Genomic DNA, 16,637 nt, shown 5'->3' on the forward strand with positions numbered 1-16,637 from the left:
CCCCACAGCTTTGCACAAGGACAGCAGAAAGGGCTGGCACCATGGGAGGCTTTTACTTTTTTTTTTTTTTAATACGTTTTTACCTTTTTTTATAACAAAAGTATCTGCTGGGGCCAGATGCTGCCCCAGGCAAACAGTCTGTGTGGGCAGCCTGTGCAGCTGAGGGATGCTGGAGCACTGGCCCTCTCTGCAGGTGGGAGTGAGGGGAAGTGGGGTGGCAGGCTGAACTGGCAGGGCTGGGACTGCTGCAGAGGCGCAGGGCTCACGCAGTGTTCTCTGTGGTGGCTGCTGTGTAGATGACCTTGGATTTGGTTGGTGAGTCCAGCCTGGTAGGGGAGGAAGGGGAGGACTGTTAGAGCAGGCGGGGGGGCCCTGCTTACCCATCTGGCTGCCCGTGAGACCACCCTCAGCGCCCACTTCTCATGTCCGAGGCCTGTGCTACCCCTGGGCCCCCTCCTCCTGCAGCTCCCCATCACTCACCGTGCATTTTGGCTGCGGTGCTTGTAGATGTACAGCAGGAAGGCCAGTGCTGTGACGGCAAAGAGCACCCCAAAGAGCACAGCCAGCACGTCGCCTGCAAGCCAAGCACAAGCACGTTACACTGGGGATGGTCCCCCCTGCGGCTACTGGACGAGGGAGACAGGGCAAGGCTGGAGCAGGCCAGTAGCCTGAAGGTAGAGGGGACACGAAAGCAGCAGCCTCTGCTGAGCACACTTACCTGCATGAAATGAAGAGCTGGATTGTCCTTCTGCAAAGAAGACAAAGATGATGGGACCCAGCTGCATAGACACTAGGGTAGCCCTGCAAACCCACCATGGGTCCCTGCCAGCTCAGCACAAGGCTGCCATGTCCCCCCTTCCCAGACGGGTACACCCCCCGGCCACCTTCCCCTCCTTCAGGCCAGCCCTTTCACCTACCTGTTGTTGCTGAGCTGTCGCTACCTGGAAGAGAGACAACGCAGTCAGGAGGCTGCCTGAGGTGTTTGGGGAGAGAAGTGTCAAGCCTGCAGGGCTTCAGGCTGCACGGCCAAAGCAGGGCTGCTTGCAAGACTCCCCATCACCCGTGAGCAGGCAGAGGAGAGCTGCCTGCCAGATCCCCAGCAGCTTACAGCATCTTGCTGCAGGAAGCCTAATCCTGACACCCTGCCAGAAGCACTGAGAGAAGGGGGGGAAAAAAAAGGATCCCTGAACCACAGCCTGCACAAAAGCCTCACTGAGGCCAGCCTGAAACCCCTGTTGCTGTTGCTGCCGCCTGGGAAGCAGGCAAGCAGGGTGCCGAGCACTGCAGCACCCCATGACTGCACCAAATCCCGCAGGAGACCCCGGAGAGGGGCACAGGGTGAGCCCAGCAGGCAACAACCACGGGGACTGCGGTGAGATGGTGAGCAGCTCCCCAGGAGCTGGCTGTTGCTGGCAGGGCACCCTGCATGGGGATGGCTCGGTGGCCCTACATGCTGGGCGGGAGCTGTGCTGGGCAAATATTTACCCGGCATGACAGCATGGCTTTTAAACAGCTGCATTATCATCTGTACACAGCTCGGGTATCGCACACAGAGTGGCACTATCTGTGGGCCGTATCCAGCTGCGCAGCCACTGGAGGGAAGCCACCGCCTTCGCCCAGCAGCCGGGGACAAGCACAGCTCTCCTGAACTGGGGGTGACTGGGGAAAGATCAACAAGCGTGGGCACAGGAGGTGCAGCTGCAAGCAAAGCGAGACATGACCCCACAGCACTCCATCTCAGCGCTCAGCGGCCCCAGGGCTAAAGGAGGCTGTTATCAGCACCAAGGTGGGGAGAAAACACCCACAACCCCGTGCACACAAGGTGGGGGACCGGTAACCTCATCCAGGAGTACTGGGACAGTGTCCTGGCACTCCAGGAACCAGGGCTTCGTGGCTTTGTTAAAGTGGGGGTTGGATAGAAATAGCAAATAAGGAAAGAAAAAAAACAGGTGAGCTGGGCTACTCCCCCCTCGCCCCAGCCTCATTGGCTGGAGGGTTTGGAACAGCTTCTGCAAGAAAGTGGGAAAAGAAAGGCTTGGAGGTAAATGGAAAATATGATAAAGTATCTAACAGGTTTACCAAAGATAGAGCATGCCAGCCTAACCCGATATCGTTCTTTGATAAGTGATATTCTATACAAAGAAAACGTGGTAGATTTTATCTCTCCTAAATTCAGTGAAGCATTTGATGCAGTGCCACATGGGAAACTGCTAGCCAGGCTGAAGACACGGTGATTAAAAGCCTACAGTTAGCAAGCTGGCTGCAGGTGGGACGGTGAAGGGAAGTGCCTTGCACCGCAGTGTGTGGTTTCCGAGGCATTGCCTAAGGGCCTGGGACCAAGCCTGTGTGCTGTTTCTATTAGTCACCTTGACACAAGGTGTAGGAAATGCCATCAAAACAGAAAAGGAACAGGATGTTGGACAGAAAAACCCCAGCGACTTCTGAGAGCAGCAACAGGCAAGAACTCAGCGATGCAGAGCGATAGTCACACCTGAGGATTAACAGGAATTTCTACTCATCGCTGGAAACCACCCGTGCAAGAAAGGCCTTTGAGGACAAACTGAGGACGGGCAGACAGGGATGCCTCAGGCAGGGGACCATATGCCAGGCCAGGATGGCTGCGTGGCCCCACTGGCAGAGCACAGGCTTCTGGAGGGGTCCCCTGCACTGCCCTTCCCGCAGGGTTTGGTGGTGGGGTGCTCGCTGCAAGGCTGTACCTCTGCAGCTCCTACTGAATTTAGCTATTGCATCTAGGGATGAAGAAGCTAGCTGGGATGCTAGGACCTGGCTGTTTGCCCTTGACCATACATCCCCTAGTCCTGCTACTGTTATTTCTGCAAGACCAAGGATAGAATATTTCCTAGAAACGGATCTTCCCCAGGCAGGGTGAGAGAAGTGCAGAAATGGGGGAGAGCAGGACCCTGAGACTAGTGCTGCTGCAAGTCACCTGCCAGGCAGGGCTAACCCATGCAAATACTGCATTTCTGTAAGCAAGCGATGCAAAGCCTTGACTCCTGCTCCTTGCCCCGTCTCTGCATCCCTGCAGCTGGGTGCAGCCTGAGCACGCTCACACACTTCTTACCAGGAGGCAGCTGCTTCACCGAAAAGAGGGTGGTCTGGAAACTTGACAGCACCCGTCGCCTGTGCAGGTCCTGCATCATCCGGTAATTGTTCTGCAGAGGTTTGCTGTCGTCATTTCTCAGGCTCATCACCAGCGTTGACATCTGGAAGGAGAATAACATGAGCAGAGTGGGATGCATCCTGCCTTTGGGAGCCAGGTGAGCCCCAGGGGACCAGCACGGATGGTGCACGCTTGCAGGGAGACGCTGGGCAAGCCCTAACGGACCTGGTCAGGAGAGAGCAGCATGGTCTGGTTGAAGACTGTCCACTTCACCGTCTGGTAGCAGGGAGGGGTGGTCAGAGAGCCATTGTAGTGGAAGTACAGTTTCAGGTTGGCAGGCAGCAGACCCGCAATGTTGAATCCAGGCACCAAGACTTCCTCACCTGGGAGAAGAAGCACCATGGGAGTGAGACTGGAGCAACCCCTTGGAGGACAACAGGCAGGACCAGCACAGAGATCATGGGCAGCCAGGCACTGCTGCTACTGGTGCACTGGAGAAAGAGCAGTGGGTTTGCCCTGCAGGCAAGGGAAAGCACGTGCGAGCAGAGGGCACCTTGGAGAGCTGTTCTGTGCGAGCTGTGCAATGATTCCCTTCTCGCATACATACAGCAAATGCCTGCTGCAACCTCTCTCTGCTGTGCAGCAGGTTTCTCTGCTGGGCTGCAGCACCTGAGACAACTACTAGGTGGGACAGGACCTTACCTTCTCTTTGGATTTTGTACAGATGCTCAAGTATTTCCTGATAGTAAGGGTTCTCCCTTGGCCCGACCTGCAATACAGAGACCCCACAGTAATGACAAAGAAGACAGGGGCCAAATGGAGACCAGCCTGTGATGGCAATGCCAGCAGGGAGGTATCGCTCTCTCTGAGAGACACCCTATCCTGGTGACTCCTTTCTCCTACCAGGGCTGCTCTGCCCTCTGGACTGCCCTCTCTCTCCCCTTCTCCCCAGGAGCATTTGCACCTTTGCCAGTCCCCAAAACTGCCGGACTCTTGCCCACCCCAGTCCCACCCTCCCCCTGCTTCTATCCCTTCTTGGCCAGGGCCAATCTATGGGACTTACCTCCAGGAAGGCTCCCAATACGGCCAGGCCATCTGGATGGACCATTGCCTCCTTAAAGCTGTCATACTTGGTGTTGTAGTGGACGACGTGGATCTGGAAGGGAAACATGCAATCCCGATGCAGAATGGGCACCTCCGGGAGGTGCTCACCAGCGTGCTGGAGCAATGGCCAGGAGAGACATGCACCCATGACAAGCACCCCTCCTAGGAGGGGCATATGCTGGTGGGACCAAGAAAATATGCTGCTGTACAGCAGCAAGTGTGAAGGTCTGCCCACGGGAACTTCCCTGGTCAGGGACAGCAAAGCAGCACTCTGCCCTAGATACCAGGGGGTCGTACTGCAGAGCCAGGCTCAGTTTGAGGACAGCCACTAGAGAAGGAGGGATAAAACCAGATGGGAGCTGGCAGAGCAGGAGGACAGTGTGTACAGAGTAAACAGTCCCTGCAGCTTCTAAAGCAGGCTGCTCACAGCTGCCCAGGGACCTGGCTCCCCCAGTCCAGGAACCGCTTCAGCTCCTGCTCCATCAGCCCAGGACCAGGCTGCAGTGTGGGGACAGGCTGCACCGCTCAGGCGCGGCCAGCCCAGTCCCCCTGTGGGCAGAGCGTCCCGGAGGGTGGTCTCCTCTTCATCTCTGCACTGCAGGCTGCAGTGTGAGTCTGGCTCAGTACCAAAGCTTGGCCTCCTGCATTGAGCTCTGCTGCTGCAGAGCTGCCCAGGGAGCAGGGATCCTGGCCAGGGGTTACAGCATTCATCCAGTGACAACCAGGTCCATGGGCTAGGAGCAAGACAGCACTCCAGCAATTTCCCTGCCCAGCAGCAGTAGAGGAGAGGATGCATCCACTGCCACGAGGGCTCCTTACCTCTGCCGCAAAGCGGTGCCCATTGACGGTGTGCTCCGAGCCAGGTCCTGATGGGGATCCCCAGTGCAGGTGCAGCTGCACGGCTCGATACTGCTGGGCATAGCCGCCAGTGATGGCCAGTGACTCGGGCAGCTCGAGGAGAACTGCAGAGGCACACAGAAGAGGTCGGTCAGTGAAACACAAAGACCAGTCCGTCCCACAGGTATGCAGAGATGTCCCAAGGCAAAGAGTCAACCTGGGCTTGTGGAAGTAGGTCACAACAGACAAACTTTGCTTTCCATCTTTCATAAGGCTATGGGCAAGTCAATACCCAGAGCTGTGCTAATGCGGCAGGGTTCAACTTTCAACTTCAGGTTGTAGGGCACCCCAGTAAATACATCAGCTTCAAAAACATCTGCTGCGAAAATGCTGGAAAGTGAAGAGCCCCTCTGCAGAGATTCCCAGGGGCCAGCTCCAAGCTGAATGTTATCCAACAAATTATTCATTAAGTGAGAATAATATAAAGAGATCGTGGACAAAAGTCACGGAGAAGGATATTGGCAGAGTGGTGAATACCTACAAGAGCAGGGCAGTTGGACAGAGAGAGCTGCAGCGCTTGGCGAGCTGGAACCTTTCAAAGAAGCAGCCTCTCTGGGTACAGTAAATACGTACTTGGTTTTGCCTTTTACTTTAATGTGGTTTAGCCAGCTATCTTGGACTCACGCAGCAGTGTGGCAAATCTAAAAGCTGAGTTACCTGGACACATGGCAAAAATATCGGGAGCATTCCTGGACTCTGAGAAAGCCTGTCCTATCCTTCTAAGCACCTTTTCCTCATTTTTAATATCAACTCTTTTCCTTCCTCCTTCTTTATAAGTGAAGTGTCCCTTAGTCACACCACAGAGCTAGGGCACAGATTCGGGATTAACTGCATAACAGGGCTGTGATGAGTCATTTGTCCTCTCCTGTGTTCCCTGCCACTGGGTTCAGAGATACAAAACTCAAATAGAGGCAGTGGCAGACTGCTCCCTCCATGGGAATTTATGTGCTTTTACATTTCTTTTGTATATCTAAATCATTGAATTCCTCCTACTAGCTACCTGAGTCATTTTCAGGCCCTTGAAAAAACTTATACAGTGTATACACTTTATATTACAAAAAAGAGTAACTGTACAAATATCTTACTGGACTTGCAACTTTATTTATTTATGGCTTTTCATAAAGCAGACCGGTAGTTGCCAGAATAAAAAAAGGCATCTTATAAGCATGTGAGAAACTACTTCCCCCACCCACCCCAATGAAAATGCTCTGACTGTTTTTCTAAACACCAGGCAACACCAGATGCCAGGGTGTCTAAAATAGCAACTACTGAGCTCAACTAGTTTAACTCTACAGGCACGCTAGGGCAGGAGGCCATAATGCAAAGCTCTGTGCATGCACCACACAGGTGATCTGACCATGCACAGCGAGTCCGACCTGTTGAGTTTGCTGTATACACAAGTCAGCTCCATCTCGCTAGCTATCAGGGCAAGGGGGTGCCTTATCACACTGTCAGCGAATTTTTAAGTCCCTTTCTCCACCACCTTTTCTTAGCTCAGGGACTAGAAGACACCAATGCGCACAAAACACTTGGCTTGCTCCCAGAAAAAGCTGGTAGTAACCAGGACCCACCATCCCCAGCTGTGGGGTGGTGAGCGGGAAGGAGATGTGTTTTTCCTCCATATCTGGCATGGTGAGACCAATACTAAAATAATGTGAATAAGTTGTGTCCAGACTTTCCAAAAAACATTCTAAAATTGGAGAAGGGAAACAAAAGACCTATAAACATTTCTTAAGGTCTTGAGATGGCATCCTGAAGCACAGACTTAAAGAAGCCGGCCAATGTTGTGTCCTAAAAGACTGACAGGTAGGTACCGTAAAAGCTAAGTCACATCAGAGACTGACTAGTACTTTGGAAGTGAAATGCAGGGAAGGAACCAGTGGCTGCAAACCTGCATCAGAAATACCAGGGGCACATTTTTAAAGGAAATGTGGATTTTAACAAATTCCTGGAGCCAGCTCCTAAAGGCAGTGAGTGGCAAGTTCTCCATCTCCTGGTTTCTCCCCTCCAGCCAGGAAAGTACATGGACCTGTAAAGGCTCAACAGCTCGATGCTTCCCATTTGGCCTTGAAGGCAACATGACTGCAGCTGCAAGAGAATCCCCTTCCCAGAGCACAGAAGAAGAGTTATCAGAGAAGCCTGGTCCTGCCAGGAGATGCTGGGCGGGCTCTGCTTATGCTCCAGCCTCTGTCCATGCCTTTGCACCCACCTGTGTGCCCATTGTTCCTCAGCCTGAGCTTCTCATTGGCAGGCAGGCTGTATCCAGAGAGCTGGATCGGCCGCAGCTGGGGGCTGAAGATGGTCTTGGCTGTGTCAATGTTGATGGGCGACTGCATGGTGCCCGCGCAGTCTGGGTAGTCCACACCCCAGTGCTCCCGGTCTGGTATGAGGAGGAAGGGAGGGAGAGCCAGTGAGACCATCCAGGCAAGGAGCCTACCACAATGGAATTTTGGTATGGTGGGTGGTGGTGGGGAAGAGGACAGGCACTGGCCAGGGAAGAAGCCAAGCATGTAAGGCTAATTTCCATCAACTTAGCTTGGGAGCAGCTCTGTGCCACCATGTGACTGCATGCAGCTGTATCAGGAAAGGTCTCAGAGTGTGGTGAGCTGCCAGGAAAGTCTATTTTTGGGGTGTTTGGGAAGAGCGCGAGAAGATCATTTACAAGTGGACTTGGCAAGCCAGAGAGCTGCTGCTCTGCAGCTCATCACACGCTTGCTGCCTTGCATGGCCTGGCCTCTGGCAGGTATCGACCCACCACTTTGCCCGTGCTGCTACTCGAGCGAGGTACTGCAGTGCTGATGGGATCACATGAGCCCACAGCCACAGGTCTGACAGATTCCTACCAGTTAACTGCACTGGTACAGCCCTGCAAAGGGCCAGCTCACGTGGCTGGGGTGGGTGCTTGAACTGCCACCTCTCCCCAGTGCCATAGCTGGGATAAGCATGGCTGATGCCCCAGAAACCTCCCCTTGCACTGCAGGGGGCTGATTCCAACACGTCTTGGGCCAGTGCAAACCCAGACTCATCCCCTGTCCGGCCCCTCACAGGACCCCCGTAAAGATGGAGCTCGGCATTAGCAGGTCCAAGCCAGTCCCTAGTCCTGAGCAGAGCAGTGGTGCTGGCGCCTGGCCCACCACCGCAGCGGGAAGGGGTGTGTTTGTGCTAGTGCTGCAGTGATGCTCATCGTGGATGCTGTGGAGAAGCCCCCCAGGCCATGATGGGAGGGCAGGGCCAGGCAGGATGGGGAGGGAGGGTGACAGAGGACAGAGGTGAGGACACAAGCTAATCCCTGGGCAGGTCAAAGTCCCAGCACGGGCTGCAAGTCGAGCCTGGAGAGCCCAGCCTGCTTCCCTGCTTGGCACAGGATCAGGGGAGCTCCTGTTCAGGGAGAAGCCCTGCCCAGAGGGTCATCCCCCCCCACCCAGGGGCTGGGGAAAGCCTTGGCTGAGCGGCCGCTTCCCGCTCAGATCAGAGCAACCCCCGGCTCTTCAGCCCATCCATGCCCAGGTTTGGGCACCGCTGAAGCATCAGGGTCAGGCAGGAGGGAAGGGTGAGCTGTGGAGCGCGCACAGGAGCCCTGTAATCATTAACCACGGCTGGCTCAGGCCCAGGGTCTGCCGGGTGGTAGGAAAAAAGCAGGAGTAACTGCAGGGTATTTACCTTCATAGCTCCAGTGACTGTGGCCAGGACCTTGAAAAAAAGAGAAAAAACCCACATGAATGGAAGGGAAAGGTTGGCAGCAAACACACCTCTGCCAGGCAGCGCTCCCAGCCCCGGCAGCAGGTCTCGGCTCCCACTGCCTTCAGTCGCCCTCCCTGCCTTCACTTTCCCACTCCTCCCACTGCCCCAGCCAGGGGGATGCTCCTAGAAGGCACTGCTTCTGAGCAGGGCCAGGTGTCCTGCAGTTGTCGGCCAGAGGGAAAACCCCAGGGCTTGATCCTTTGTTGCCATCCTTGTAATGGAAAAATCAGAAATACTGGCTTCCGTCACTGAGCAGCTGTACCAGCGCTCTTGCAGCTACTCGGGAGCAGCCAAAACCTCCCACTGTCCCAAGACAAGGCACTTAAAGAGGCAGGTCTGCAGCTTCCCTGCTCAGGCTCTGTCAGCAAGAGCAGCCGGGGAAGCGGCTGCCCTGGTGGCACTCCTGCGACGCTGAAGTGCTGGAGGTGGTGCAGGGAAGAGCAGCTCCCACACCATGAGGAATTTGGGCAGTGAGCTGCATTGCACCACGCAGACACCCTCCTCCCACCAGGGAAAGCAGCCCTGGGACTCACAGCAGAGGAAGCAAACAAGGACCAAAAACCTGTCTTCCTCATCAGTGAGTGCCCCTACCATGGGGGCAGACTGCCAAAGGAAAATGTGCCAGACCAAATACCCAGCTTCCATCCTGGCAGCCCCCTGTCCCAACTCACCCAACCTGCAAATTCCCTGCAGAGCTCCATAAGGGTCCTACCATGCACAAACCCTTTCCCTAGGAAAAGCAGGAGGGAGGATGGGGGAACCTGTGCCAGGACCTCTGCACATCCCATGTCACCCAAGGGGCACACAGTGGCCATGGCAGGGCAGGATGTGCCCTGGTGTGCCCTGAGCCTCCCACGGCTGGGGATGTCCCCAGTGTGTAAATCTAGAGGGAGCAAAGCCCTCCTGGCGCAGGTCCTGAGGGCATGACAGCGCTCCACACACTGGCCTTCACACCATCACTCTCCTCCAGAGATGCCAGTAAAGCACGGGCTCCTGGCACATCACTGGAGCTGCCCTCAGAGGTGCCCCAGAACCTCTTCTCAGATGCCCCCGACCAAACACCTTGGCTATCCCCAGCCTTTCTGCATGCAACCATCTCCAGGCAAAGGGATGTGGAGCTTGGATTTGCCCCAGTCAAGAGAAATGGGGCCCATAAGTTTTATGCCCCTGCCCTGACTGACACAACAGGCAATTCATAGGGTCCTCCTCTGACTTTTCCTTACCAGCATGCTTGTCACTGCAGAGAGGCTGTTGGCATATGCCGGCCCACGAGGGCAGGAGGGGAGGGTGCCAGGCTGGGACAGGCTTGGGGCGAAGGAGTGCATGCACCCAGCAGCCAGGGGCAGCATCTACAACTGCTTCCATCAGCTCCCCAGGGTGAAAGGGCATGGAGGAGCATTTAGCAGGTGCAGTCCAGCACCGATACCACCTCTGTCCCTTGGCAGGGCCAAATGCCTGCCAGCCTGGCCAGGATGCAGGAGGGCCTCAGCAGGTGCTGCTCTGGTCCCCATCCCTGCCACTGACAACGGCTATTGACAGCCATTTGCTATTAATAGGAGTGAATTCCAGTTCAGGGGTGAGAAAGAGAGAGGAACACTTTCCCAGGCCCAGATGTCCTATGGGAGACCCCAAGCCCAGCAGGATCCTGTCCTCCTCTCAGTGAGGATCCAGGCATGGGCGCTGCTGGGGACCTTTGGTTCAGCTGCTGCCCTGGAGAGCAGATGGCCACAGCAAAACTGGGCTGGGAAGGGCTGGAGGGTGCTTAGGGGCACAAGGAGTTGCAGAGATGGGAACAGTCCTCAGGGCTTCCTCCAGCATTGCCGGTGACTCATCTCTGCAGCACTTCTGATGCTCAGGACTGATGCTTGGGAGTCACTTGCCCAGGCACAGGGTACTCCCAAAGGCATATGAAGAAAGGAGCAGCAAGCAGAGGGCTGGCCAAGCCACGGCTGCCTGCATTAGGCAGGAACACATATGCCCCAGGACAGGCTGTAGTGCCCTCTCCGTGCCTGCTTGCATGGCACTGCCCTGGGATGCACCCAGCTGTGCTGCAGCAAGTTGAGATTCATCCTGCCCACCTTGCTCACACAAAGCTTACCCACTTCCCGGACACCGATTATGCACCAAAATCCAGAGTACACCAACCCTCCTCTGGAAACACCCCATATCTTCCCCCACCCTGTCCCCGCTCTCCTGCCCCACCTGGTACTATCTGCATGAGGTCATGGCTTGCACACAAGAGCCACAGTTGTTGCTTCCAAGGCAGGATTCCCGTCCTGCAGCACGAAGGTGCCTATCAGCATGGGGAGCCCTGCTGAGGGGCACTCACCATTGGGGCAGGGGAGGCACAGCAGCCTGGGGTTGGCACATGGTGCCTTGGTTCACTGCACATGCCTCAACTGGCACGGCCCGCCCCGGCACCCCACTTTCTGCTCACCTCCAGGACTCTGCCTCAACAGAAAACAACTCAAACATCATATTGTAGGTTGAGCAACAGCACCGTGCTGGCACCTGCCCTGCTGCGTCAGCACCGTGCTACCCACCCCAGGCTCCCACATCGCCCTGTGCCTGCCTGTTCCCTCAGCCAAGGGGGCTCTGGACCCTCCTCGCAGCCTCCCGCCAACACTGCTCCGCAGCTTTGAACACCCGGAAGGCTGCAGCTGCACCCAGGAGTCACTCCGATCCGTCCAACAGACTTCCCTGGGGATCTCTTGGCATCAGAGCCAAGAGGATCCACGAGCACTTATCCACGCACTGAAGCCACCCGAGTGTGCTTCCCCATCCCGTGGATCTGGGTGCAGCTACGGCACAGACAGGCCACCCAGTTGGGCAGGCATCCCTCAAGGGGTGCCGCAAGGGCAGGCTGCAAGAGAGCATCGAGGCGAGCCTAGTCTGGGAGCTGGGCTGGGCTCTCAGCATCTGCCCCAGCCTCAGCGTGGCTCGGAGGAGCCCTGCAATACTCCAGTCCCTTCCACGTGGGGGCATTCGCAATCTTGCAGCCCTTAGCCATGAACATTAACCCACTGCCCTGCCCAAATGTCGATTTGCATAATTTCAGCCTGCCTCCCACGCTCCCGTCGGAGCACGTCTTCTCCCTCAGAGAGCTGCGTGGTGCCAGCTCTCCATTCTGCTGAACTGCTGCCACTCACCACAACAGATGTGGCTGCACCTCAGCAGTGGGTGCTGCAGCTCTTTGCACGCCCTGCCCTACCATGAGCACCCACAGCCCCGGCAGGGACTGCAAAGCACTCCCAAAAACGTGGGAGGAAACAACCTTGCTACTGTGATGAGCACGCTGGGAGATAACATGCAAGAAGAGGACTCCTTGCAGGGGTCCCAGCAGGAAAACCTAGCGGGTACCAATAGGAGCTGCCTGCCCTTGCAGGCAAGAAAGCCTCCGTGCTCAGCCACGCAGAGCCCCTCTAGTCCAGCTCAGCACTAAACGCCACCCCTCTTCCCCCAGCAGCCTGCGATCCAGCCGAGTTTCCCCCTTTCACTCCCTCCCTCCCTCCTTTCTTCGTGCTTTCTCCCCCTGTTGCTCACTCCCTCTCGGCCCTCCCATTTTGGGATACTGGCGCTGCTGCAAGCGCCAGCTCCCTTCCCTCCTTGACATCCAACACCATCCAACAACACTTTCCTGCCGAGTTCAGGCAGACGCTGCCATTACCAGCGTGCTGCTCGGCATGTTCTGCAGCCCAGGAGGGAGGGCAGGAGCAGCTTTTGGCGGGGTAAGGAGCCAGCACAACTGTGGTCCCACATAGGAAAGGCACCGATGCAACAGGCTGCTCCCAGGAGACCTCACCACGGGGACATAGGGATGTACCCCACAGCTGAGGGACTCGGGATCCTTTGCACAGAGCAAGAGACACCCCTCAGCAGAGCCAGGCAATAAGGAGGGAGACCAGAGGGTCTGCCCTATATGTCTGCCCCCATCCAACTTCAGCTTTCCACATTTTAGGGGGTATGCAGCCTGAAGCTGCTTGCTGCAGGGCACCTAACAACACTGAAATTCGTGTGCCATTCGCAGCACAGATGCTGCCTGGCAGCAACGCGGCCATCAGTGCTGCCTGCTCACCTTGAACTCCAGCAGAAGTTCAATGGCTTGTGTGTGGCAGGCAGGGCAGCAGACTCACTTCTAGCTCAGACATTGTGCTCTTATCAACTGGGCACATGATGCCCTGTGCTCAGCCACAGGGAGCACTGGGATCCTGCCAGAGCCTCCTCTGCCCACTAGGACCCAGCCGTGGGCCAGATCCCGGTCAAAGCCCTGTGGGATGACACCAGTTTGCAGGGCAGGACCACTTGCTGTGACCCCAAGGAAGAAATCCCTGTTTGCAGATCAGTCCCAGGCTGTGGGGGGATGAGTAGAGCTCATGGCTGAGAGAAGAGGGAAAACGGGGTGTTACTCCCGATGCCCAGTGAGCCAGGAGGTACCAGGACATGCAGAGATGGACAGAGTGCAGGTCTCAAAGCAGGGACCAGCCACAGGAGCCAGGTCCCAGTCTACAAAACACATCCAAGCACCTTGTCCCTTGCAAGCAATAACCTGATCATGGTACCCAGACTGTGTCACCGTGTTCATGCTGCCCGCAGACAGCTCACCAGGCCAGTCTGTGGCAAGCACGGCCGAGGCATGGGGTCTTGGCAGTGGGGCACACAACACAAGCATCCTTCTGCCAAGCCTCATGAGGAGCCTTTCTACAGGGGGCTGTGTGATCCCAGCCCTACCTCTGCCAGCACAGCCCTGGATTCTCCATCCAGACACACACCCCATGCAGCACCCGTGTTCTTTCAGCCCAGGACACCACCCTGTGCGCTGCCCATGGGGGCACTGATCCCTCCCAAGCCCGGCTGCACTAAAGCCCCTTTGTGTTTATAAACTCTGACCCACTGTAAGTCTTTGGGATCAGCCTTTAATCTGCCACTGGTAGCACAGGTTGCTGCAGGGATTGTTCTTTGTGCTCCTGGGGGAGGAGTGCTCAGGCTGCGGGGCTCAAGACTGGGCCAGCTCCCCCGGAGAGGAACAAGGGTTTGGGTGGAGGAAGGCATAGGGCAGGCTTTACTCCAGGGCACATTCCTGCTCCCTGTGAACCCAACTGCACGACCAAGTGCCAGGGGAAAGTGGAAAAAAATCAGAGTGCTGCAGAGAAAGGGCCATCCCAGCAGAAGGGATAAAAATGGGGAAAACCCAGGTACAGATCAGTGCTTAGAGCTGGGGAATGAGATGAATAAGGGGTATTGAGCAAGAGAAATGGGCTCAGCTGGAAGAAAAGGACATTGGGGAATGAGCAAGAAGAGGACACGGAGAGCACGACATGTCTGAATAGAAAGAAGAGAGAAAACAGGCTGCAGTGGAAAAGGCAGTTACTGTTGCCCAAAGACACCCGTAACACAGGACTCAGGTCTCTGGGCAAGCCTCAGTGACAACCCCTCAGCTTGTGCTGAGTGCCCAGGGTGGGAGGGGGCCACCAGCCCAACCTCATGCAGAAGCCTCAAGGAAGAGGGACCTAGCACATCGCCTGGCAGTGGCGCCGAGACATGCAGCTTCTAGTGCCTGGCGAGAGCCTTGGTGGGTCCCAGCTGAGACCTGGTCCCTCACAGGACTCCAGCCAGATCTTCAGCCTCTAACAGCAATACAACGTGGGCCAGGCTGCCTCTTCCCTACCTGTCTCCCTGCCACCTTCCAACCCCTCACCTCCTTTTCCCATCTCCATCCCAATCTCCCCACCCACCTATCCCAAACCCCACACGGTAGCCAGCCGCTTGCTGCCAGCGCACCACACGGGTATGCTGAGCGCCTGACACCCTCCCACCCTGTGGCCTGGGTTACTTCATCTCTGTGGCAAGGACCATCTGCGTCCCCATCTCTGTCCAGTGCTCAGCCCGGCAAGAGTAGCTCTGGTAAGAAATGTGATTCATTGCAATAACAAAAGCAGCTCCTGGCACCAAACACTTGCCGGTCCATACCACAGAGCAGCTGTCCTGGCACAGGTCAGGGCAACTTCTTACCAGAGGCAAAACCAAGGACATGCTATAAGGCTGAGCCCGGGAAACAAACCCACGGGCAAAGCTGGGACGAGGAGCATAGCCAGGGACAGGAACATCCCAGAGCAGTGCTCAGCCCCACACGAGAAAATGCACAGCCCTGCCCCAAAATCCCTGCTAAGCACTGGCAGCGCCACAGTCCCCAGTCAGAAAAGGGACCAAGACCAAAGACCCAGGGCTTCTCCTGCGAAACAGTGACCCTGAAGTCTGAAAGCCCCCACACCGCCAGCAAGACAGCTCGGGGGAGGGGGGCACACAATACCACCCAGCTCTGAGTTCAGGCACGTCCCCCGTTTCCCATCGTCAGCCATGGGGCAGACCCCCACCAACTCCACAGCGGGGCCTGACCCTGTCCTCGCTGGGCTGTGGGGGGACAACGTGGACGCAGGGCCAGGCACAGCGGACCCCGCTGCAGAGAGGCCATGCTGCAGGACAAAGGGGACCGGCTGCCATCCTGCCACGCTGGGGTCCGGGGCTGGACACTTCAGGAGGTCCCGGCAAGGCACTGCTTGCTGCACAGCCCCGGCTACCCCCTTACCAGCAGCTGTGAGCCCCCTAATCTGATGCAAAAGGGACTTAGTGGAGGAAGAGGGCTGCGCACAAGGCGGGGGCCCCCAGCCCCTGGGCAGGGGTCGGGCAGCACAGGAGTTGGCGGGAGCAGGGACAAAGGCAGGGACGTGCTGGCGGGGAGCAGCTCACGCAGCTGGGCGATGCTGGGGTGGGGGGGCACAGCCCCACAGGGACACCCCACTGGGATACACCTGGGCCCCTAACGAGGGTGCAGCTGGAGGCACAGCATCTCCCCCCCCACCCGCCCCAAACCAAGAAAGGGGAGAGCTCCACAGCACTGGGGATGCCCACAAAGCATTAGGCATCCCAAATCCAGCTCCTCATGCTTTGGGGTCCCCCATACATCAAGGATCCCAAACCCAGCAAAGGGGGGGGGGGGGAACCCCATGCATCAGGGCACGCCGTGCATCAGGGACCCCAAACTCAGTACTGGGGTGCCCCGTGCATCAGGGTGTCCAGGCGCCAGGGACCCCAAACCCAGCACCGGGGCGCACCGTGCCTCGGGGTGCCCCGTGCCTCGGGGACCCCCGAACCCAGCAGCGGGGTGCCCCGCGCATCGGGGCGCCCCGCGCGCACGGGGGGACCCCCTGCTCACCTTTCTCCCGGGAGCTCGGGGCGTCCTGTCCGCCGTGCTCTTCGTCGTGCTCGCTGCCGGCGCCGGGGCGGCCCAGGGCGGCCAGGAGCAGGAGGGTGACCCGCAACGCGGCGCGGCTCATCTCCAGCAAGTGCGCGGGTGCGGGACGGCCGGCGGCGGCTCCGTGCCTGCCCGCCCGCCCGCCCGGCGGCGCGTACGTGAGAGCGGGCGGGGAGGAGGCGGCGGCTCTGACTCACGCCGCCGTTACCTTTTATAGAGGCTGGAGGCAAAGTCTGCCGCCCGGCCCGGCCCGGCCAGGTGAGCCGCCCGACGACGGACTCGAACCCGCGACAGACCCACGCCACCCGCGGGGCGGCCCCACCCCCCCCCGCGGCAGCCCCCCGCCGGCACACGGCCGGGGCCCCTGCGCCGGGGGCGGGGGAGCCCCGTCGGCTCCTCGGACCCCTCAGCGGGGGTGTCCCCTCTCCTCAGTTTTGGGTGAAGGACCCCTCAGCGGTGGGTGTCTCCCCTCCTCAATGGTGCGTGAGGGACCCCTCAGCGGGGGTGTCCCCTCTCCTCAGCAGG

The 16,637-nt window shown here is 57.6% G+C and overlaps 1 protein-coding gene across 2 annotated transcripts; it reads right to left on the reverse strand.

Annotated features, from left to right (window-relative positions):
• Positions 1-236: 236 nt before the first annotated feature.
• On the reverse strand, positions 237-16,194 carry CA9 (carbonic anhydrase IX). 2 transcript variants are annotated; one of them, XM_010563959.1, is made up of 12 exons: positions 16,074-16,194; positions 8,783-8,812; positions 7,332-7,502; positions 5,045-5,187; positions 4,185-4,277; positions 3,824-3,890; positions 3,347-3,504; positions 3,083-3,224; positions 918-941; positions 719-748; positions 481-574; positions 237-326 (listed from the first exon to the last, which is right to left on the reverse strand). In XM_010563959.1, exons 1-12 carry the CDS (start codon positions 16,192-16,194, stop codon positions 263-265), a joined length of 1,137 nt encoding a protein of 378 aa, XP_010562261.1. In that variant the 3' UTR covers positions 237-262. The 2 variants fall into 2 exon arrangements, with proteins under 2 accessions (XP_010562261.1, XP_010562262.1); XM_010563960.1 differs by lacking the exon at positions 918-941.
• Positions 16,195-16,637: the final 443 nt, after the last annotated feature.

The sequence above is a fragment of the Haliaeetus leucocephalus genome, unplaced genomic scaffold, assembly GCF_000737465.1.
Source record: "Haliaeetus leucocephalus isolate CR32 unplaced genomic scaffold, Haliaeetus_leucocephalus-4.0 Scaffold174, whole genome shotgun sequence".
Classification (NCBI taxonomy): domain Eukaryota; kingdom Metazoa; phylum Chordata; class Aves; order Accipitriformes; family Accipitridae; genus Haliaeetus; species Haliaeetus leucocephalus.